This window comes from Schistocerca piceifrons, chromosome 2 (assembly GCF_021461385.2).
Source record: "Schistocerca piceifrons isolate TAMUIC-IGC-003096 chromosome 2, iqSchPice1.1, whole genome shotgun sequence".
NCBI classification, from domain to species: Eukaryota; Metazoa; Arthropoda; class Insecta; order Orthoptera; family Acrididae; genus Schistocerca; species Schistocerca piceifrons.
In genome coordinates this window covers 556,705,519-556,730,555 of record NC_060139.1, presented here as the reverse complement: position 1 = coordinate 556,730,555, position 25,037 = coordinate 556,705,519, and the positions used below count along the sequence as shown (strand labels likewise).

Genomic DNA, 25,037 nt, shown 5'->3' with positions numbered 1-25,037 from the left:
TGTAATTGGTCAGTTCACATTCTTCATCTATGTCAAAAACTTAGCTCGGCAACATTTGCATTACGGGTAATTTCTTCAGTGGCTGAAGTTGACACTATTAAGGTTGCCTACTTTGGCTACTTCCACTCATTGATGTCATATGCTATCATATTCTGGGGGAACCAACCACTTGCAAAAAAAGTTTTCACCATCCAAAAAAAAGCAATCAGAATAATGTGTGGGGTCCATCAAAGACACTCTTGCAGGCACTTGTTTCAGAAGATAGGTATCCTAACAACTGCCTCACGGTATATTTTTTCCTTGCTCACCTTTGTGTGGAAAAATTATTCCATCTACCAAGACAACAGTAAATTCCATGGTTATAACACCAGAAACAAAAACAATCTACATTTAAAAATGAAACGTCTCACTCTGGTACAAAAAAGGAGTTTACTACTCCAGCATTAAGCTGTTCAATGCTCTACCACTACATATCAAATGTGTTCATACAGAACTGCCAAAATTTAAACAAGTTCTCAAAGATTACCTGACAGAGAAATCTTATTATACTGTGGATGAATACCTGAAAGAAAATGTATACCATCACTAAACGTATTATGTCTAGAAGTAGTTCAATTGATTTTATTGTGAATTTGGGCATTAGCACACTTTTTGTAACAACAGATTGGCTGTACATGTATTTACTCTTGTAGGCCTAATATCTGATTTAACTTTGTGCTCAACAGATTGGCTGTACATGTATTTACTCTTGTAGGCCTAATATCTGATTTAACTTTGTGCTCTTATCTTTAACCTTTATTTGAAACTCCTTTTTCTGTCAAATGGTAGTTATGTTATCTAGCTGACATTGTATCTGTTACTGTATTTATAGTATGTCTTACTTAAACTATGTACAATTTGCCATTGAAATGCCCTTGTATTTATTGTAAGTTTAAATTGAAACCTGTACAATTTGACACGTTCCATATCCTTGTGATTGACTCACTAACTGGATCTAAGGAACAAGAAATAAATAAATAAATAAATAAGTGCCATCTGCCACTTAACAAAAAAAAAACAACATTTCAGCTAATACTTATGTATTGTTTCCATAGAACCCAAATCTGCAATAAAACTTGGGGGTTCCCGTTTAAGATTTCAAAGTTGCCCCCTGCCCCAAGACACAGGGTGTGATGGGGATTTGAGTTTGGTATCACTAGATGTCCCCCTCCAACATGAACAGATTTTTATTATAATTTTTTTATGTGTCTAGTGTATTGTTTTTGACATATTTCGATGTCTTCAGATGAATTGAACAGCCTGTATATACATTTTCATTTTCATTGGCATAATTAGAATTAAGAACATTATTTTGGAAAATTTGAATCCTAAATAACTGCTAGGAGATTATTGGAATGTGAAACACTGTCATTAATATTTATGCAAAGGCTGTTAAGATTTCATAAATTAGGTATGTAAGTGCCTTCAGTATTAGCTGTATGTATCAGCTCCTTAGTACATTTTTTGTCAATCATTTGATAAACAGCTTTCCATATTTCTCGTATTTTCTATACACATAAACTGGGCCAATCAATATCTGTACGCATTTTTTTAGCTTTAAATATAATTTTTCTCAAAAAATTCTCTCCTACTGTTTGAAGTAATTGCAAAATGGACTGGTGTTTGTAGTTTTCCTTATGTACAAAGGACACGGTGGACCTACAGTAAGTTTATATATCAACTACGAGCCACAGTTAACTTTTTTCATAAAAAAGCTTAAGACAAAACAGTGTTACTAGATGGTCATGGTCCGATTTATTGTCAACACTACTAACGCAGTTTACTTGTTTCCTAGCAATGCTTTAATGCAACAGTATGAATGTTATGGTACCGTATATATTTGTTGGTTATGTTGCCATTTGCATACAGGACACCTATTAATTTGGCCACTAGAACTAGATCTGAGTTATGGTACACCCTGGGTAGAAAAATTATAAAAATTGATAAACTAATAAAGAGATTCTGAAAAGTTGTAAGGCAGCCACACAAGAAAATTTATTAGGTAAATCACTTTGAGGAACAAGTTAAAACTACCTAAACAACACTTGCTCAAAGAGTTGAGTTGAAGAGCAAAAGTTCAACATTTTGTGTGTTGTCACCTGCATTATAAAGATAAACCATTAGCAAAATTATGAGGTACCTTCCCTGTTGCAAACTGAGTGCACTCACACAAAATGTGCATATTAACACATGTACATCACAAGCACTGCAAATGGTGGATATTCTTGCAATAGGTTGAAACCATACATCAAACGGCAATATTTTACCTGAAGAAATGTTAGTAGCACTTAATTTCACCTCTCTGGCTAGACAGGGTGATGAGACTGTTGGATACTAAGTTATATGACTACAGTTTGTTTTCCCTCACTTCCATTCACATCTCTCAATGATGCATGATGCTTCTCCTGGCCACAGGGCTACAGCAGGTGATTTTGTTTTTCGAAACTGTAACTATTGAAAATGTCTCTTTGGTTGCTGCATCTTCCAGTTTATAAACATGTGTCATTGATCCAATACCCTCAAAATTGCATACATCTCCCTCCACATCATGAACCAAACTTGTTGAGTGGGCATATTCTGAGAAAATGACTGGGACAAATCAGTGAGCATAAACATCATCTCCCAGCTTACACTCGTCAATATACCCAGTATGTAATTGTGATGCCTGCATCATTGGTTAAAATTTTGTTTGAAAAATGAAATCACTAGCAGTATTTTGTCAGTCTGTTGTAAATCTAAATTAACTTTGGGCCTCTGAGCATTCAGGGTGGCAGCTGATTCCAGTCTTGTATAATGACTGAAACTGGCTCCACACCATGTACTGCAAAGTCTTGCTTCGCATTTTGTTGCACTTGGGCAGCTGGTGAAAGTGATGGATGAGTGACTGGCCAGATGGTGTTTAGGATCAGACAAGAACCTCTATGCTTGATGCACCATGAGAAATCACTGTCAAATGGACAGTAGTTGCTAACCAGTCTTGGTGCAGCAACTGGAATGGGACTGATTCTGTAGTTGCTTATGGCCAGCCTGATCAACTCATAGTGAACAGTGTTGATCTTTTAGACTGGCAGATCTTGCTGATGAGTATTTATTTATTTTTATACAATAAAAAAATAAGTAACCACATGAAGGCTTTATAAATTGGGGCAGGTGTTTTTTAAAAGATCTTCAAGCTGAATGCATAAGACGCTTCAAAATGCTAAGTGTTTTGAGGAACCACATTTTAGGTCCCTCAGTTGTGGCTTCCAAGTGTGTTTCTAATCAAACTTGAGGCCCAGAAACCTAAGCAAACCCCTCATCTACAGAATACTGTTCATCATGACTGAAATTGACAGTAAATGCTCCTAGAATTCCACTGCTAACCTGAAACTGCTGCACCATCTACTCTTTCAGCCTCTTCATGAATACCTATAATTGATATGTTGATATTACAGAGGTGAGCCTATACTGGCTGCTTAATCATGGACGTAAAGCCAAAGTGTTAACAATGAGGATGCTCCCCTGAGAGACATTCTGCCACTCAAAACTGTCTTAGAGAATTTCCCATCATGATATCTGAAGTAGTTAAAAAACAAGAAGAAACACAAAAAGATGAGAAGAAATGCCTGAAGTTCCCAATAATGAAGTTTTCCTGCAATATTATGCCTTCAAGTCATATTGTAGACCTTCTCAAGATTTTTTTTTTAAAATAAATAAATAGCCTACTTAATGATTCCTCCATAGGATAGCCTCCATATAATTATGCCCAGCAGGAGAAAATTGTCAATGGTGGTGAGATACAATATGTGATCAAAAGTATCCAGACACCTGGCTGAAAATGACTTACAAGTTCGTGGCACCCTCCATCGGTAATGCTGGAATTCAATATGGTGTTGGCCCACCCTTAGCCTTGATGACAGCTTCCACTTTCGCAGGCATAAGTTCAATCACATGCTGGAAGGTTTCTTGGGGAATGGCAACCCATTTTTCATGGAGTGTTGCACTGAGGAGAGGTATCAATGTTGGTCAGTGAGGCCTGGCACGAAGTCGGCATTTCAAAACATCCCAAAGGTGTTCTGTAGGATTCAGGTCAGGACTCTGTGCAAGCCAGTCCATTGTGCATTACGAACAGGTGCTCGATCATGTTGGAAGATGCAATTGCCTTTCCCGAATTGCTCTTCAACAGTGGGAAGCAAGAAGGTGCTTAAAACATCAATATAGGCCTGTGCTGTGATAGTGCCACACTAAACAACATGGGGTGCAAGCCCCCTCCATGAAAACATGATCACACCATAACACCGCCACCTACGAATTTTACTGTTAGCACTACACATGCTGTCAGATGACATTAACCAGGCATTCGCCACACCCACACCCTGCCATCGGATGTTGTGTATCGTGATTCGTCTCTCCACACAACATTTTTCCAATGTTTATGCACCTTACACCAAGCGAGGCATCGTTTGGCATTTACTAGGTGATTTGTGGCTTATGAGCAGCCTCTTGACCATTAAATTGAAGTTTTCTCACTTCCCACCTAACTGTCATAGTACTTGCAGTTGATCCTGATGCAGTTTGGAATTCCTGTGTGATGGTCTGGATAGATGTCTGCCTATTACACATTATGACACTCTTCAACTGTTGGCGGTCTCTGTCAGTCAACAGACAAGGTCGGCCTGGACGCTTTTGCGCTGTACGTGTCCCTTCATGTTTCCACTTCACTATCATATCAGAAACAGTGGACCTAGGGATGTTTAGGAGTGTGGAAATCTTGCATACAGACTATTGACACAAGTGACACCCAATCACCTGACCACTTTCAAAGTTTGTGAGTTCTGCAGAGCACCCCATTTTGCTCTCTCACGATGTCTAATCACTACTGAGGTCCCTGATATGGGGTACCTGGCAGCAGGTGACAGCACAATGCACCTAATATGAAAATGTATGGTTTTGGGGGTGTCTGGATACTTTTGATCACATAGTGTATCTCGTGAGCCCACAATGGACTGCTAAGGAGCTGTCTGAATTAAAGAACCCAGCCACAATCGTAGTTCCCAATTATTCAGTCTAAGGTCTTTCACAGACAGTTAATAATGGCAACACTACAACAACCACTGCAGCATTTATGTCTTTACCTAATTCTGGGTACATTTTTTGTAATCTACGTCAAAGGAAATGAGATACTGCTCAATACTCCTATCTGGCACAATTTGAATTGAATTGCTTATTTCTAAAAGGGGACAACTCATGATTGATAAATTATTCATGAGAGGGAATAGTTATTCCACACCAACTGTTTAACAACTTAATGCAATTTTATTTCTGCAGTATGGAACCATTAATTTTCTGGACTGTGTAGGGCTAATATCGCCATGTCTGAAAAATAGCTGTAACTGATATCATGATTCTTAACATCTGAAGTTCTCTCTTTACACTAATAAAAGAAGCAAATGTATTCTAATACATTTATTTCAATTATATAATAGTAAGAACATATAATTAATTAATGGCAGTATTTCTGGCACAATAAATGTAATATAAAGTAAATATCTCTGCTCTGGGCATACTATCACACAGAAAAATGCATTACTTCCATATGTAATCATGTAATGAAGCATGTGTAAAAGATATCCAAATAACTTACAATTTCTCAATGCTTTTCAACCAAAACCACTGATTATGTTTAGGTTAGCATACAACTCTTCAATGTTCACAAAACTGTACCAAGTTCACACAAAATGAATAAAAAATGATGTGCACTTGTTGACAAAACTGTCTTAAGTTTATACAAAAATAATACAAAACATCTTAAGAAGATGATTGACCACTTGACCACAACTCTAGGCTGCTCATCTTAATGTTATCTGTGGACTAGTTAGTCAGAGTTTGCAACAAAAACCACTGACTGGTCCAGCATGACTCCAGGAGTGCCACACATTTATTTCTTAGACATAATGATTCTTGGAGTTGTCCCATACTAGAAACCATTATAACAATTTGATATTTCACTCTGGTCTCTACAAGTGGAAAGGCAATGATGATGTCCAGTTTTGGTTCCAATCAATCCATCTATGTCTCAATAAACCAAAACTGACAAAATCTGCATTTCCAATTTTGAAGCCATTATCCTCTTTCAGCAGTGATCCAGTTATATATTTACTGCTTTAAATAAATTAATCCTTGATCCAAAAGCAACCTACTTGCTGCTGCTGCAGTACAAAGAGAATATAGCTTTTCAGATGGTAACATACCTTAGCAGATCTTTGTATATTAACTTTGTTGTTTCCAAGTAGGGATTTATGTTATCTTCATATTGGCACCATTTTCCTCCAAGACAGAGATGCTTAAAGATCTGGAAAATAAACTGTTCCCGGTCCTGTTCAGAAAATATATCATAATTTTCACTTTCACTATCCAGAAGTACCTGAAATTGAATGATTCTAAATCAACAGGTCTCACCATATACCATTATCTTTAAATACATAAAATACGAGTAAAATTTGTAGACTACAGGCAATAAAATTAATTTTGCTAGAATAATATTATGTGCTTCTCTTTTTCACTCTACAGTAGAATTTTAAGAATCTCTACATTAGAAACATGAGAATTCTGGCTCTTTGTTCAGCTTTTGCAAGTAAATTATAACTTCCAATTATGAGTCAAAACATTATGGCCACTGCCTACCACAAGACTGAAAGCCAGCTAGTGATGATGCAGGTACTTAACATGATAAAGAAAGTATGTAAGTGGAGCAGAGAAGAACAAGGAATCATTCTAGCTATGGAATGGGCTGCAAATTGGGAAACACCCTGCCATGAACAACTTTTGACAAAGGACTACCGTATTTACTCGAATCTAAGCCGCACTTTTTTTCCGGTTTTCGTAATCCAAAAACCCGCCTGCGGCTTAGAATCGAGTGCAAAGCAAGCGGAAGTTATGAAAAATGTTGGTACGTGCCACCACAACTAACTTCTACCGTCGAATATATGTAGCTCTACGCGGGCATGCTTTGTAGGCACAAAGGTAAATACTGGCGCCAAAACCTCTGCGTCAGTAAATATTTTTTTTTAAAAAAAGTGGAAGACGAGCTTTTTTTCTCCGCCGCAAGTTTCGACCACTGCATTTTCATAATTATCCAATGAAGTAAATACAAATTCCGTATTGTTCATCTTCGAATGTAGCACAATTTCAGTGTACTACGAAAATCTGACTGGCAAGACTGTTTGGGATGTTTGTCAGTATGGCCAACTCTACGTTCTGAATTTTTTCCTATCTGTGAGAAGAGATGGTTGCTAATAGGAACCTGACGAAATTTGAATCACATACAGTATTCTCTTCACCATAAGAATAATACGAATATAAACATTTTGCCATGTATTCTTTCGTGTTTGCTGCTATCTCATTTAAATCCTGTCTGCCTAATAAACTACGAAACTAGGGTGAGACAACAGCAAACGCGGAAGAATATACGTATCGTTTCATGTTTATATCTGTATTATTCTTATGCCTAACAGTGATACAGTCAGAAATGAAGCACGGCAAGTGACTAGATTTTTAAATCTAAGATGACTCTAATTTCTGTGCAGAATTTGATGTAATAAAGAAGCGGCCGCAAAGATTTTCAAACGGAGAAAATTTTCGCCTAACCCTCGTTCAGAACATGTTGTATCATACGCAGTCTATCATTTGATTCTTGTTGATCATTATCAAAGAAAGCAGCAGTGTAAGTAACGTCTCTTGCCATTGTTTCACTAATGAGACGTTTCCTCTTTTTTTTTTTTTTTAAATTGTACGCGGCTGTAGCGCGCACAAAAGCAAGCCATTCCGCGAGTCGCGACAGGCCGTAAACACGCACTATCAGAATGCGACAAACAATGCATGACACAGTGCAGTAATGCATTTTCAGCTTGAGAGTGACGCAAACACCTATAACAAAGAAAACGGCACTTATCAGATCAAAGCAAAATAAGCAATCGATTCAAACCAGACGAAGCACGTGAAAAAGGAAGGGTACGGACGGAGCGCCTGACGCATAGCAATGGCTACGTGGCAGAGCTTAACTGCTAAGGTTACGACTCGAACCAAACTACTGTAGCGGTATCGTCATTCATTCGACCTAAATTGTGTCTCATATCACAATGGACCAACTTTGTTTCGATTTGGAGGTGCGGCCTAAAACTTTTCTCTCCCCTTGAATTTCGAGTCTCAAATTTCAGGTGCGGCTTAGATTCGGGAATCTTTTTTTTCCTTTATTTCGAGTCTCATTTTTCAGGTGCGGCTTAGATTCGAGTGCGGCTTAGATTCGAGTAAATACGGTACTTGGCATGACCCAGTGCCTGGAAACTAGCATCTCAGAAATGGTGAAACTGACCAGCTGCTTGCATCCCTCTGTTGTGAGCATCCACTGAAAGTGCTTGGAGGACTGTGAAACCACAAGGAGGCAATGAGGTGTTGGACACCCACGCCTTATCACAGAGCATGGAGGCTGGAGGACTGCCTGCTCCGTAAAGCAGGATGGCCAGTGAGTGGTGGCAGATCTGATGACAGAATAAAATGCTGGTGTAGGCACAAGTGTACACAGAGTACACAATTCAGCATACAATTTTGAACATGAGCATCCGCAACAGACAGTCCCTACATAGTTCAATGCTGACCCAATGATATCACCAATTACAATTTCAGTAAACACAGTTATCACCAAGTCTGGACCCTGGGTCAATAGAAAAGATGTCATGTTGTTAGATGTATTGCATTTGTTATTACATTAGTTCAATGGTCTTTTTTTGATATGCAGTCCTAAAGGTAAACAGGTGCTCAAAAATGCATGGATGCAGACCTGTAAAACAGTTTCAGTCAGGACTGTGGTAGTATCTACTAACTACAGGGACCGTGATAGCTGAGGACTATGAGAACTTTACAACACACCACTCATATCCTTTCATGTTTATCTCTTCTGTGATGGCAATGGCATCTTCCAACAGGAAAACTGTCCATATCACAAGACCAGAATCATACTACAGCAGTTTCAGGAGCTTGATAGTGAATTCACAATTATATCTTGGTACCAAATTTGCCTGATCAAGGGGACTGATGACCACAGATGTTTAGTCCCATAGTGCTCAGAGCCATTTGAACCATTTGCCTGATCAGAAAATCATGGAACACGTTAGTACACTACTGGGTGCCAGCTTCTCACCCACAAACCACTGGAGTTTGCAGCATGTGTGATACCTGTGCATGCACATCTGGTGCCACATATTTCTGGAAACCTACCAATGACTTGTCAAATTAAGGCCTCACAGAATAGCTGCTGCATTGAATTTCAGAGATTGAGCAACACAGTATAAAGCTCAGGGTCATAATATTTTGGCTCATTAATGTATACATCACACACAAATTATATACAACAAAACTATATTTTTCAATTAAAAGCTGGGCCATTTCATACCAAGCTCTCTTGAGCAATGTTATGACCATAAAGAGTGGAATCAATATAAACACTTAGTGTAAAGTGGAGGTGTTGATTCATAGATAGACACACAAACAAAAACTGGAACACTGTAGTTCAACTTAAAAGCTTTAATTCTCCCTCAGAGCATGTATGCAAGTGTGCACTCACCCACCCACCCACCCACACACACACACACACACACACACACACACACACACACACACACACATGACAACAATGTTCTGGCACTTTGGCATGACTGCAGTGTGGGTCGAAGCAGGTGAACTGTACTAGAAAGAGGGTGGGTAAGGGAGTGGTGAAAGGGTGAAAGGAAGGGAAGAGTAAGAGCTAGGGAAGGGGTGGACTTGGTGGTAGGAACACAGCATTAGAGAGAGATAGTTCTCGTGCAGGCAGAGGTAGCAGCATTTTGGACTGATGAAAGAGGATACAAGGATTAGGAGTGGAGAAACAGGATAGAATAGATGAGATTGCTGAAAAACTTAAGCTGATGATGATTGGTGAAGTTACAACAAGGTCAGAAATGGGTGAAGAATAGGAAATAATGGAGGTCAAGGTCATGGGGACTCTAGAACTAAAGGATGTATTGACAGAAAGCATTCACTTATGAAATCAGAAGCTGGATTTGAGAGGTAGTTTCCAGATGGCAGATGTCTTGAAACAAACTTTCATCCAGATAGACAGCTGATGGTGGTGTTCCCAACATCAAAAATTATGCTAAGGTTGCAGAGAAGTGGTGCATGATGTAGTTTCCTTCACATGTGGTGTTGCCAGTGTTAGGCTATAATACACTCCTGGAAATTGAAATAAGAACACCGTAAATTCATTGTCCCAGGAAGGGGAAACTTTATTGACACATTCCTGGGGTCAGATACATCACATGATCACACTGACAGAACCACAGGCACATAGACACAGGCAACAGAGCATGCACAATGTCGGCACTACTACAGTGTATATCCACCTTTCGCAGCAATGCAGGCTGCTATTCTCCCATGGAGACGATCGTAGAGATGCTGGATGTAGTCCTGTGGAACGGCTTGCCATGCCATTTCCACCTGGCGCCTCAGTTGGACCAGCGTTCGTGCTGGACGTGCAGACCGCGTGAGACGACGCTTCAACCTGTCCCAAACATGCTCAATGGGGGACAGATCCGGAGATCTTGCTGGCCAGGGTAGTTGACTTACACCTTCTAGAGCACGTTGGGTGGAACGGGATACATGCGGACGTGCATTGTCCTGTTGGAACAGCAAGTTCCCTTGGCGGTCAAGGAATGGTAGAACGATGGATTCGATGACGGTTTGGATGTACCGTGCACTATTCAGTGTCCCCTCGACGATCACCAGTGGTGTACGGCCAGTGTAGGAGATCGCTCCCCACACCATGATGCCGGGTGTTGGCCCTGTGTGCCTCGATCGTATGCAGTCCTGATTGTGGCGCTCACCTGCACGATGCCAAACACGCATACGACCATCATTGGCACCAAGGCAGAAGCAACTCTCTTCGCTGAAGACGACACGTCTCCATTCGTCCCTCCATTCACGCCTGTCGCGACACCACTGGAGGCGGGCGTGAGCGGAAGACGGCCTAACGGTGTGCGGGACCGTAGCCCAGCTTCATGGAGACGGTTGCGAATGGTCCTCGCCGATACCCCAGGAGCAACAGTGTCCCTAATTTGCTGGGAAGTGGCGGTGCGGTCCCCTACGGCACTGCGTAGGATCCTACGGTCTTGGCGTGCATCCGTGCGTCGCTGCGGTCCGGTCCCAGGTCGACGGGCACGTGCACCTTCCGCCGACCACTGGCGACAACATCGATGTACTGTGGAGACCTCACGCCCCACGTGTTGAGCAATTCGGCGGTACGTCCATCCGGCCTCCCGCATGCCCACTATACGCCCTCGCTCAAAGTCCGTCAGCTGCACATATGGTTCACGTCCACGCTGTCGCGGCATGCTACCAGTGTTAAAGACTGCGATGGAGCTCCGTATGCCACGGCAAACTGGCTGACACTGACGGCGGCGGTGCACAAATGCTGCGCAGCTAGCGCCATTCGACGGCCAACACCGCGGTTCCTGGTGTGTCCGCTGTGCCGTGCGTGTGATCATTGCTTGTACAGCCCTCTCGCAGTGTCCGGAGCAAGTATGGTGGGTCTGACACACCGGTGTCAATGTGTTCTTTTTTCCATTTCCAGGAGTGTATGCCTGTGACAGGATTGGAATACAATATGCTAGGTGAGTGCATGGGACAGGTCTTGCAGCACTCCAACAGATACGATGCACATGGCAAGGGGATTGAAGTAGGAGACAGATAAGGGCAAACCAAACATTTTGCAGGCTGAGTGGACAGGAAACACACTTGGGTGAAGCAGTGGGTTTCACGTTGAGATAATAAATGCATTCAGCAAATTTTTTTGTGAGCACTGCAAGTGGAGGACGTCAAGTCTTACATAAATTACTTACAAATCGATGAGAGGGCATTTTAGTACTTGCTCAGTAAAGTGGCTCCTCATATTACAAAACAGAATACTCCATTCAGAAATGCTATATATGCAGAAGACAGGCTCACCATAACACTGCAATTTCTTGCCACTGGAGATGATCCTCTAGCTAACAATACAGCACTCAATATCACAGTGCACATTAAGCAAAATAATTCAAGAAACATTTGAAATGAGTTAGAAAGCACTGAAGGAGTAATATCTGAAAATAAATGTTTAGTACACTATATGGGCATTAACAACTATTTTTATTTTTGAATAATATAATTAATGGAATTAATGTTCCAACAACTAAAAAATTTAAAAAAAGTGTGAAACAGATGAAGCACTTTTTAACTTGTGGCATCCAGAGTTCAAAAATAGACAAAGTAGAGTAATTCTTTCTTCTCTATTTTGGTTAACTGAAAAGCTGCCTGGATATTTCCAGGTGTAGAGGTGGATGGCTATAGCTGTAATTGTGGATTTGAAGTCACTTGCAGTATATCCCACCTGCCCATCAGCACATGATTAATAACATACCTTGTGCCCCCTACTCACCCCAACCTGAGTGAAAGCAAAGTTATAAAAAGAGTTGAAGGAACACACCACCTAAACACATTTACAAACACACTTCAGACATCAAATAGCCATAGTGTTGCCAGTGCTTCAAGCGGTTACCTTTCACGTTGCAGGGAACAGAAGACAAATGACTTTTATGGTCAAAACTATGGCAAAGTCCTAGATTTGATCATATTTCTTTGACAAAAGACAAGATTTGATGAAGCTTCCTATTATGCTATCATATTTATTTGAGAAAAATATTTGACATACCAACTTTGACAAAGAAATACATAAGTGTAATACTGGCCTTAGGAATGTGGGAGGGTGTGGTACTGGAGATCTGCTTGTGGATGAAGATCAGGTGGCAGCACCTGACTGTGAAGACATTCATTAGACTTTCCGCATACTGGGCATAGGACCTGTCATTTCTGTATATACACTATAAATGGATGGTGACTTTGGTGCGGAAGGGGTGGCTGCTAGCAAAGTTTGTGACTGATGAGTTTGATAGAGAAGAAGGTTTTACGGATTTATCAGAGAGTTAGAGCCTTATGTTCAGGAAAGTGGCATATTGAGTTCAAGAAGACCAGGTGATACTGACAGCAGAATCCTGCAGAGGAATGAGAGCAGAACTCTTGGTCTTGGGTCCAGCCCTCTGGGCTGCTGCTACCCACCCATCCACCCTTCTTTCTCCCTCCTTCCCGCCTTTCTCTTCCTGTAAGCATCCCACCTGACACTACCCTACCACAACCAGTACACCTGCCGAAAAGTATCATTGGAACTGTTAGTTCAGGTGGCACCATGCAGGGGCATGTGAAGAGAGGAGGAGAGAGGGGGAGAGGGAGAGGGAGAGGGAGAGAGAGAGAGAGAGAGAGAGAGAGAGAGAGAGAGAGAGAGATAGTGGAATTACTCTAGCTTGTCAAAGGATAACTCTGAAAGCTAGCAAGTTTTCTTTCTTTTGTGTGTGCCTATTGAGAACTCAATGATTCTGCTTTTTGGTGGGTGATCTTCTTTAATCCAAAAGTATTTACAAAATATAAAATTATTTGGTGACTGGAGCTAATTTTGATAATGTGGCTGTAAGGATAAACAATGAGTGCTCCAATCTCACAGAAAATTACTTCTGATACTGATTCGATGTGTAAAAAACATAAACAGCTTCATATTGAAATTTAAATTTCACCAGTATTATTCCAGCAAATTTGCCATTCAAATATGGCCTGACTGTTTGGTCATATGTTAACAGAGAAATTATCCAAACTAATAATACACTATAATACTTTTGAACAAATAATGTGAATGTCTAGTCATTATACATTAATAGCAATGAGAGGAGTTGTTTCAGTGGATGTGATATGCGGCAGTCAGCACAAAAGCATAACAAAATTCTGGTACGGAAGGGGTCACAGTAATAATTCATCAACCGCACCTAGAAAACTATGTGAATGGGCATTTTTTGATTATTGCAGATAAATTACAATAAAAATTCCCAAAAGCAAATTTAACCCCTACAAAATAATCATGCATTAAGTACAATGATGTTACTACCTCCCACAGACTATGAAATCAGTAAAACTGCACAAAACTAACAAAATCAGTAGACTTAGATGAAGCACCAATGTGTGTGCTGAAACAATGCATACAGATTATGCAAGGGTTCTTAATAAACATCATAAATGAATCACTTACATCAGGAAAGTTTCCAGAGTATATAAAACAGGCAAGAGTTTTGCCTCTGCAACAGGAAGGTAATGCACAAGACACAGAAAACCACTAACCTATTTCCCTGCTGTCATCATTCTCAAAAATTATTAAATCAATTATGAAAGACAGATTATCTATTACCTTCCAAGTGAATCACAGTTTGGTTCCCAAACTGGTAAAAGTCAAGAATCAGTGAAAGCAAAATTCTCAAAAATGGTATTTGCTGTTATTGACAAAAATGAGTGTGTCACAGGTATATTTTAGATATTCTTAGGCTTTTGACGTTATTGACCATAAGATTCTACTAAATCAGCTGGAATCACTAGGAATAAGAGGCTTAGCTAATGACTAGTTCCAATCATATCTAGCAGGCAGGGTACAAAGGGTAGAGGTACACATACCACAAATAAGGTCACACTTTTAGTGAACCACCTATCAGAACCAAATCACATTAATACAGGAGTTCCTCACAGTAGTATATTAGGACCAACACTGTTTCAGACATACATCAATGACTTTTCAATATTGTTAGTCATGAAGAACAAATTTTCTTTGCTGATGACAGCATTATCATAGTCACTGAGAAAACAAGAGACCTCTTTACAGAGAAGGCAAATGAAACCCTCAAGGAAGTTTACAACTGGCCAATAAGTAATGAAGTGACATTGATAAGGAAAACAAATATCACAAATTTCAGTTTGAAAAAGGAAAATGATATTGTTAAATAAAATGTAGCTAACACTTCTGTAGAATGTGTAACAAGCACAAAATTTCTAAGAATGAATATCGATTCTCAGTTAAAGTGGTGTGAACACATAATACCTCCAAACAGAATGTCATCACCATGTTATGCCCTTAGAGTCTTGTCATCAGGGTGTAACGGCCAGTGCCTTTCAGTTACATACTATTCATATGTATACTCAGGACTTAGCTATGGAATTCTTTTGTCGACAACAAGTTCACAAAACATGAAAAGAGGTTTCAAGCTACAGAAAAGGGCTATAATAATAATAACCACAGGCAATAGTCAAGCTCATTTTAAAGACATGATCACAACACTGGGGATTTTCACTGTACCACTTACTACTAGTACATTTACTACTCAGTTGTGCACATCAAAAACAAAATTGATAATTACATTACTACACAAACAGCTCTGTCCATTACCATGGAACAAAATCTAGACTGAACTAACATTTAACAAGAATGAATAAACATAAAACTCAAAACAGCATTTTCTATCAAGAACTAAAAGTGTACAATAAAAAAGGATATTGAAGAATTTGCTAAAACACACTTATTTAAAAAGAAAATTAAAAAGTATCTCTTAAGCAATACATTCTATACACTGATGATCTCTTTAGATAACACACTGTAGTGGTTTGATAATAAATGTAATGCAAATAACAACAAAGATAATAAAACATTTAACATTTCATGTAACATTTTCACACTGTATTTTCTCCTTCTTTTTTTCCTTTTCTGGGAAACCATACTCCCAAACACATGCAGTGTATGATTCTAACACCTCATGGTCTTTCTGCGCTAAACATGCCAATCATTAAGGAGGGATGCTGACTTATTTTTCAGGCTAGCAAATGGAAAGTCATTGTACATAAAATGGAAACTTAACATCAACACTACGGCCCTGACATCAGCTGATAGTGTGTGTAATGTCACATTTTGAAATAATGTGTGTTTAGCATGTGTTGTGTGTGCAGTGACTGACAGTGAGAAATGAATGAACATTAGTAAATGAATGAATATTAGTAAATGCGTTCTTTCCAAACCAGGATAGTACACTAGCAATAAACTGAATGAGATAGCACAGTGTTAAACAGACTGACCTTGTATTCAGGAGGGTGGTGGCTTGAATCTTCACCTGGCTATCATGATTCGGTTTTCTGCAGTGATGCATGTGCGTACTTTCAAAAGATTACATGCTCAACAGTGCTGTGTTGTCTGCATAGGGCAAATGAGCCTTGTGTGCATGCATGCGTGTGTGTGTGTGTGTGTGTGTGTGTGTGTGTGTTTGTGACAGAGAGAGAGAGAGAAGAGAGAGAGAGAGAGATATCACTGTCAGAGCCTGCCATGGACTCCAGTCTACTTAAGGCTACCTGAGTGAGTACTGCTACAACTCTTTGTTTATGTAATTGGTTCCTTCTGAATGTTACTTAGGTACTGTGCTCAAGTAGTTAATGCTTCCATGGAATAAAGTTGTGATCAGTCTACTGGTCTTGTTGTACTTATGCCTAATGATAACACATTTGGCAATGAGTATGGTCATGTTCTGCGTGCATATTTCTACTCTGGTTTGTCCTCCATTTCTTCTCACAGTGGCTGAGGGTGTTACAGGGCACATTTTATGTCAGTTGGTTGAACAGCAAGAATCATTTGCCAAGGCATTGCACCACCAATCATAGGCACTAGACAATCAAACTCAGGTACTTCAATCAGTAGCTTCTGTTTTGTCTAGTTGGCATGCTCTTCAGCCTCTGTTGCCTGCAGTTTTAGACTCTGCAGCCATTGTGGCTTCTCTGCCTCCCTTTTCTACATACTATGAGTCCACTGAGGAATGTGACACACATGAGAAACGTCTGCTACAACTCTTTCAAGCTTTTGGGATTCCTGATATTATTTTATGTAGTGCCTTGTTCCTTTCATGGATATGTCCAAGTATCAGTGACAATGACATGGTTGTGCCAACAGTGATTACCAAAGTACAAAGGACAACTAAAACAAGCATCAAGATATATATGTCCAGTAAACCAGATAAAACCAGTAGATATGTCAATGAGTAGCTTGTAAGTTTCAGCACAGGGCACAAGCATGTAGAGGAATTCTCACTTAAGTTTAAAAGAATAGTTGACCGCACATTGGATAGATATGTACCCCTAGAACAGTTCATAATGGGAGGGAACCAACTTGGTATACAGTCACTGTAAAGCAACTTCTAAGAAACAGAGATTACTGCACAATATGTGTAGAACAAAGCATGGAGCTATAGATGGAGAGATGCTGAATGAAATGCATTTGGCTATCAGGAGAAAAATGCGTGATGCCTTCAATGACGACCATAGCAGAATATTGTCAAATAATATTTCACAAAATCCAAAGAAATACTGGTCATATATAAATGCTGTTAGTGGCACTAAAGTTAGTGTTTAGCCCCTATTGAATGAGACAGGAACTGAAATTGAGGGTGGTAAAGCAAAAGTTTAACTCCATTTTCATATAGTCCTTTACAAAGAAAACCCAGGAGAATTGCTCCAACTTAATCGTCATACATCTGAAAAGATGAATGAAATAAGTATTAGTGTCAGTGGTGTCGAGAAACAGCTGAAACTGTTAAAACTGAACAAAGTTCCAGGCCCCGATGGAATTCCTGTGAGATGTTATACTGAATTTGCAGCTGAAATAGGCCGTCTTCTAACTATAATCTATCATAGATCCCTCAAACAAAAGACCATGCCCAGTTCTTGGAAAAAGGCACAGGTCATACCTGTCTACAAGAAGGATAGTAGAAGTGATCCACAAAACTACTATCCAATATCCTTGTTATAGAATCTTAGAACATATTCTGAGCCCAAACATAATGAGGTATCTTGAACAGAATGACTTCCTCAATGCCAACCAGCATAGATTTTGAAAACACTGATCATGTGAAACCCAACTTATACTTTTCTCACAACTTACTGAAAGCTTTGGATCGAGGTAACCAGATAGATGCAGTGTTTCTTAATTTCTGAAAAGCATTTGACTCAGTACCACACCTACTACATTTATTGTCAAAAATAGGATCATCTGAGGTATCAAGTGAAATTTTTGACTGGATTGAGCACATTTTTGGTCGGGAGGACACAGCATGTCATCTTAGATGGAGAGTAATCGTCAGATGTAGAAGTAATATCAGGTGTGCCCCAGGGAAGTGTGTTGGGACACTTACTGTTCTAGTTGATATTAGTGACCTTGTAGACAATATTAATAGTAAAATCAGGCTTTTTGCAGTTGATGCAGTTATCTATAATCAAGTAATATCTGAAAAGAGCTGCATAAATATTCAATCAGGTCTTGATAAGATTTCAACCTGGAGTGGAGGTTGGCAACTTGCTCTAAATGTTCAGAAATGTAAAATTGTGCACTTTACAAAACGAAAAAATGTAGTATCCTATAGCTATAAAGTCTATGAGTCACTGTTGGAATTGGGCAACTCATATAAATACTGGATGTAACACTTTGTGGGGATATGAAATAGAATGATCACTTATGTTCAGTCATGGCTAAAGCAGGTGATAGACTTCAGTTCATTAGTAGAATACTGGGGAAGTGCAATCAGTTTACAAAAGAGATTGGTTAAAAATCACTTGTGTGACCCATCTTATAATATTGCTCCAGTGTATGGGACCCATACCAGATAGGACTAACAGGGTATATTGAATGTATACAGAAAAGGGCAGCACGAATGGTCACTGGTTTGTTTAACCATGGGAGAGTGTCACAGAGATACTGAAGGAACTGAAATGGCAGATTCTTGAAGACAGGTGTAAACAATCCCGAGGAAGTCTATTAACAAAGTTTCAAGAACTGGCTTTAAATGATTACTGTACTCATATGCTACAACCCACCATGTATTGCTCACACATGGATCTCGAGGATAAGATTAGAATAATTACTGCATGCACAGATGCATCAAACAATCATTCCTCCCATGCTCCATATTTAAATGGAACAGGAAGAAAACCTAATAAATGGTACAATTGGATGTACCCTCTGCCATGCACCTCATTGTAGTTTGCAGAGTATGGATGTAGATGCAGATGGAGATGGAGAATGTATCAAGTCCTGTGTCAACTCACTCCTTTGCAAGATCTGTCTTCTTTAACATTTGACCAAATGTGTGAACTTCTTTCAAAAAAGTACTACTGTAAGCACACCCTGTGTTGTGTTTTACCACTGTATGAAACAACCACATTGATACTATCGAGCATGGGTGCCTGAACTCCGTGGGTTAAGCCATCATTGTCATTCTGTGTCCGAGATGCATAAAGAGCTGTATGCCAATCAGATGGTGAGAGATGCTATCATTCATTTAGCTCTGAATAGTGAGATGCAAGAATGTGCTATCTAGTGTGAAAATCCATCCCTCTCCAAGGTTTTAGCTATTTCACAGACATTTGAGGTGTTGCAAGCTGCAGGTAACCAAACTGAAACTTGGTGTGAGGTATCAGCAATTCAACCCTCTCCTCCACACCAAGCTCCTGATAGTTCACAGGGAGAAGACATGGCTGTGGTGGCCCACATGTGATCCCAATGTCAAGGTGGCTGGCCTCACTCCCAGGAGCAGTCCGCAAAAAAAAGTAAGCAGGCCAGTAAACAACAATGTATGCATTCCACACTCCCATCCTGCCCTTATTGTTTCATTAATTATGACCACTCAGACTACCCAAAAAGCTGGGCTACCTGTCATAATTGCAACAAAAATGTCACATTGCTTTGTTTGTAATGCACAAATCCAGCACAACAATCCTGATGTGGATATAGATGTAAACATTGCAATGGCTATTTCTGTTGTGCCAAACAAGCTTTTCATTGATGTTAAGGTTCTTTGTGGAGTCTTCCACATGCAAGTGGATACAAGAGCTGTGGTAACCTCGATGAACTCAAAAACTTATATGGGCTCTGGGGCTCCCCTCTGCTTCTCCCTGTGTCGTGAAAGTTAGTAAACAGAGTATTCCTATTCTCAACCAATTCTCTGCCCCAGTGACCTACAAGTCAGTAGTCTGGTCACCTACATTTCTTGTTGTAGATAATGCATGTGTGGAGAATCTATTTGGATTAGATGCTTTTAAGTTGTTTGGTTTTACCCTTTCAGATGAAATGAATTTAGTGTCTGAACAAGCTGTATACATAGTTAGATCGATTGGTGTTCTGAGTTGTGCTCTTTGTTCTCTCATAGGTTGGGGTATGCCAACAGTTTTCAAGCACACATTGTCATGAAGCCTTTTGCTTGGCCTCATTTTTTTCTGGGCCTGTCTGGTTCCAGTAGCATTCAGGGAACAAGTCAAAGATAAATTAGATCACCTTATGGAATCTGGCATTGTTCAGCCTACTGCATCAAGTGAATGGTCTACCCACTCAGTTGTAGTAAAGAAACCACCAGGCCAGTTACATCTCTGTGGCAATTTCAGTGTTTCTGTGAATGCAAAATCCATTGTGGATACATACCTGATACTGCATCCAGACGAATTCTTTGAAAAGTTATGAGGTGGTGAACATTTCTCAAAAATTGATCTGTCAGATGTCAGATGCTGTTTACAACTCCCTTTAGATAAAGAGTCACAACATATGTTAACCACTGGTTACCAGCTTGTGAAACTGCATTTTACACCCTTAAGACCATGTTTCAGTCTATGTACTGCATACTGATGTACCAACTAGGCCTCCACTTAATCCTTATGATGGATGCTTCACAGTAGGGGTTGGGGGCAGAGCTTATGTCTAGATATTCTGATAGCTCCAGGTGTCCTATTGCTTATGCCTTAAAAATGCTGATCCCAGCTCAAACTAGGTACTATCAGATAGAAAAGGAAGCTTTGGCCATTGTATATGCTAGGAAGAAATTCCACGTTTTTCTTTATGGTACCAAATTCCACCTGGTCACTGATCACAAACCATTGTTCTGTCCTTCTGTGTTGTTGCCAGATAAAGCAGCATGTTACATTCAATGGTGGGCTCTTTTCCTTTTGTGTTATAAGATTCATTTCTGCCCTACAAATCAACACACAAATACTGATGTTTTTCCCTGCCTGCCAGATGGTCTGGACCCAGGATTTGATCAGAAGGAATTGCTTTGCTTCCACATTGATGTCACCACACAGCAAATGATTGATGTTTCCCTGTAACTAGAACATGGACTGCAAAGGCTGTAGTTTCAGATTACATTTTGTGGAAGGTCATAACATTTGTACAACATAGTTAGGTGGATTCACCATCTTCTTGTATGTCCGACCCCCTTTCAACTTTGATTGTCTGTTGTGGATGGTGTTCTGCTGTTAGACATGGATCACATGGCCTCTCAGGTAGTGACCCCATCAGTGCTTCATTTGGAGGCTCTCTGATGCACAAAAGCATTGGCCCATTGACTCTTGTTTTATCCTGGCTTGGATGGTGACATTACCCACGTGGTTGCCTCCTGGTCACTGTGTGTGACACACCAAGCACTTCCCTGGGTATCATTGTCTCCTTGGCTGATGCCATCACAAGCATGGGACCATATGCATGTGGATTTCACAGGCCCATTTCTTAACACTTACTGGCTGTGTCATTGACCCATATTCTCATTTTCCATATGTCGTTAATTGTGTTCCCACATCCATAACTTCCACCATAGCAACCTTGTCCAAAATTTTTTCACTCAGAGATTTGCTCATGATGTTAGTGCCAATAATGGTCCACAGTTTTCATTGCAAGAGTTTGCAGCATTTTGCAATTCCTGTGGTATCCGTCACATCCTCGTCCTGCCATTCCATCCACAATCTAATGGTAAGGTGGACACCTTGCACAAATGTTCAACATTCAGATGTTGCCAACTCTTCATCCAACATTGCCATTTTGAGCCTGGCAGAGCTACTCCATGGATGCCAGCTGAGGACAGTGCTATACCCTATGTGTCCTCCATTCAGGCATCAACCTGTCCAGCTGCACTGTGCCTCTTTTGGCTGGGTGTGGCTGTCTGGGTACACAGTTTTGGACAGTGCCGTAAAAGGATTCCAGCTGTCACCGCCAGATGCCAGAGGTGGCGACTCTGTGATGTCCGCATGGAGGACAGCCTCTGCTTGAGGCACCTTGATCAGCTTTGCCTTCGCATGGATGGCTGCCCCCACCCCCACTGCCTGCCCACCCCCACCCCTGCCTGTCATAACATCACCTCCAAGCCTGTCCACTTCTGTCATCACATCACCTGCTGTTGGCTGCCGGTTCTCCACTCCACACCCGCACAGGCAAGAGCATCCATCCTCGGAGGCCGAACCAGCAGTTCCTTTACTCCTTCTGACACCACTGTCAGGGATTCTGTCACCTGCTCCTGAGCAACTGCTGGTACCAGTATCATCAGCACTGCAAGTGCTATCACCAGAGCCAATGTCTGAGGTTGACATGAAAACAATCCCAATGTTGGCAGTGTTGCCATATGGTTTGACATGGGAAGGTAGGTGCAAAATGAGTCTGCACCTGAACACTTCAGAGCATATGCTCCCATTGCAGTATGCCACCTTAGCCAGAGCCCAGTGGATGAGGACAGTATGGATATCTCAACAATCCAAGGAATTTAGTGACATGTGCATATACTTTCAAAAGGCTGTGCATGTGGCAGTGCTATGTTGTCTGCAGAGGGCACCTCAGACTTAGACTTTTGTGTGTGTGTGTGTGTGTGTGTGTGTGTGTGTGTGTGTGTGTGAGGGAGAGAGAGAGAGAGAGAGAGAGAGAGAGAGAGAGAGAGAGAGAGGGAGAGAGAGAGAGAGAGAATCACTCTCAGAGCCTGTCATGGGCCCCAGTCCGTTTATGGCTAGTTGAGCTATACTCTGCCTCAGTTCTTTATGTGTACTACTACAGCTCTTTGTGTATGTAATTGGTCTGTGTGAATGTTACTTAAATACTGTGTTCAAGTTGTTAATGGTTTCATGGAAAAAAGTTGTGTTCGGTCTAATGGCCAGGTTATACTTATAACTAATTAAAACAGTTTTTAAATTATTTCAGGTAAATGCTGGGATGGTTCCTACTTTAAGGTCACAGCTGACTGCTTTTTCCATCCCTGGCAAGCTAGAACAGTAAGAATGTAAAAGGCCTGTTATATGAATCATGTTATTTTCTTTGTGTTTAAACTGTTAACATGTCCCATATCCTGGTAAGAGCAATCTGTGGATGAATGAAAAGGAAATGAAGTTCCATGCTTATTGACAGAGCATAGGGGAACGATGCGTGAGACCTGCACCGCTGTAATAGGCAAGGTCCTAATTGAGGTGGTTTGCCATTGCCTTCCTCTGACCATAATGGGGATGAATGATGATGATGAAGGCAACACAACAACACCCAGTCATCGCGGGGCAGGTGAAAATCCCTGACCCCACTGAGAATCGAACCTGGGACCCCATGATTGGGAAGCGATAACGCTACCGTGAGACCATGAGCAGCAGACTATGGATGAATAAAACAACAAAAAGTGCTACTACCACTACTGCTATTGCTACTGCTACTACTACTACTAATACTACTACTACCACTTGAATCAGTGTAGCAAGAGGGAACTTATCACTAATGTAAAAACCAGGCTACGGAAGAAATACTACGCAAAAACAGCACTTGAATCAGCTGTAGCAGACTTGGTCTGAAAACAATGACAAATTGCAGATTCAGAAGAAACACCCACAAACTGCAGAATTTAATGGAAAGCAGGACAAACAAGAAGCCAGCAAAATAAACAGACAGAAAAAACAGCAACATAGCACCAACAGCTGACATGCAAACACCAAACACGTATGCAACACAAGTGAAATATTCTGCAAAAACAGAACCAGAAACAAACCTACCAGATTTGGTCTGGAAACAATGACAAATTGAATATACAGAAGAAACACACACAAACTGCAAAATTTAGTAGAAAGAAGAAGAAAGAGGAAGCCTACAAGATAAATAGAGACAGGACATTGTTTGACAACAGGAAAACCAGCAACACAGCACCTAGAACTGATGTGCAAGCACCAAACATCTTTGCAACAAAAATTGTGTATCCACAAGTACTTCTGTCTAATAGAAACAATAGTTCTAAGAGAACAGCACTTAAACTGATAGTAAGGGGTACTCTAGATATTCTCTCAAATTCTGTAATGAAGATCATTCACCAAATTGTTAAGTCCCTATACAACAAAGTATAAGATTTAAATACACTAATAATGCATTAGTTAAATGATATTTCTGTAATGTGTGTTTCTGTCTCCCATCAAAATGTCTCTTAGGTTGACCACTATTGTAGACCTAGTGATCACTACAGAACAGCAGCCATATTCATCAAGAATAGCTAATATTACCCTCCAAATTAGTAAGAAAGACTTTGAGATTAAATTTGATAACAGCCATTGTGGACTGTTCTCTGCCAGGAAATTTTGGGATATTTCAGGGAAAAATTTAATGGTTCCTAAATAATTACATGTGATGCTTAATTTTATGGTGATTTCAACATAGTTTTTCTCAGTAAATATAAACAGAGAGCTGCTCTAGTCAGGGTCATTAAATAATATAATGTTACTGTCATGGTAAACCTTGCAACAAGAGTAACACCAATCAGTCAGATAGCCTTGTGTCAAATTTTGACTGACAAAGAGAACTGTAAGTGGTCCATGAAACAGTATGTACAAGGTTCAATTACCATAAAGCTTTAATAATTCCCATCGCTATTAAAGGAGGATAGGCAAAAAACATTATAAAGGTCAAACATAGGATTTTCAGTGAGGGAAATGTAAACCACTTTAATTTATTATTGCCCAGTAAAGACTGATCTGTTGCCTTTGAAACTGAGAGGCTGATTTTGTAGGAAAGTTCTGGTGTCCACCTGGCACCATGTATGGGCATTGGTGTGTGTTGGTTTTTGTACAGTGAATCCTGATTTTGTCATACATGTTAAATGCTATAAAGCTGTATTCAGAAAAATTGTAGCTACACCTAAAAAAATGGCAAATAATACATTTATTCTCAGACACAGAAATAAGACAAAGGTATTCTTGTCAGGTGTTCAGTCAGAATCAGGAGCCAAAGTCAA

The 25,037-nt window shown here is 40.2% G+C and overlaps 1 protein-coding gene across 1 annotated transcript in view; it reads right to left on the bottom strand.

The window, feature by feature from the left end:
* Positions 1–25,037, bottom strand: part of LOC124776551 (cilia- and flagella-associated protein 300-like) — a 167,208-nt gene that overhangs the window by 59,751 nt on the left and 82,420 nt on the right. Inside the window, exon 5 of the mRNA XM_047251587.1 lies at positions 6,270–6,442. Coding sequence (XP_047107543.1) covers positions 6,270–6,442 — 173 coding nt within the window. The remainder of the gene's footprint in view (positions 1–6,269; positions 6,443–25,037) is intronic.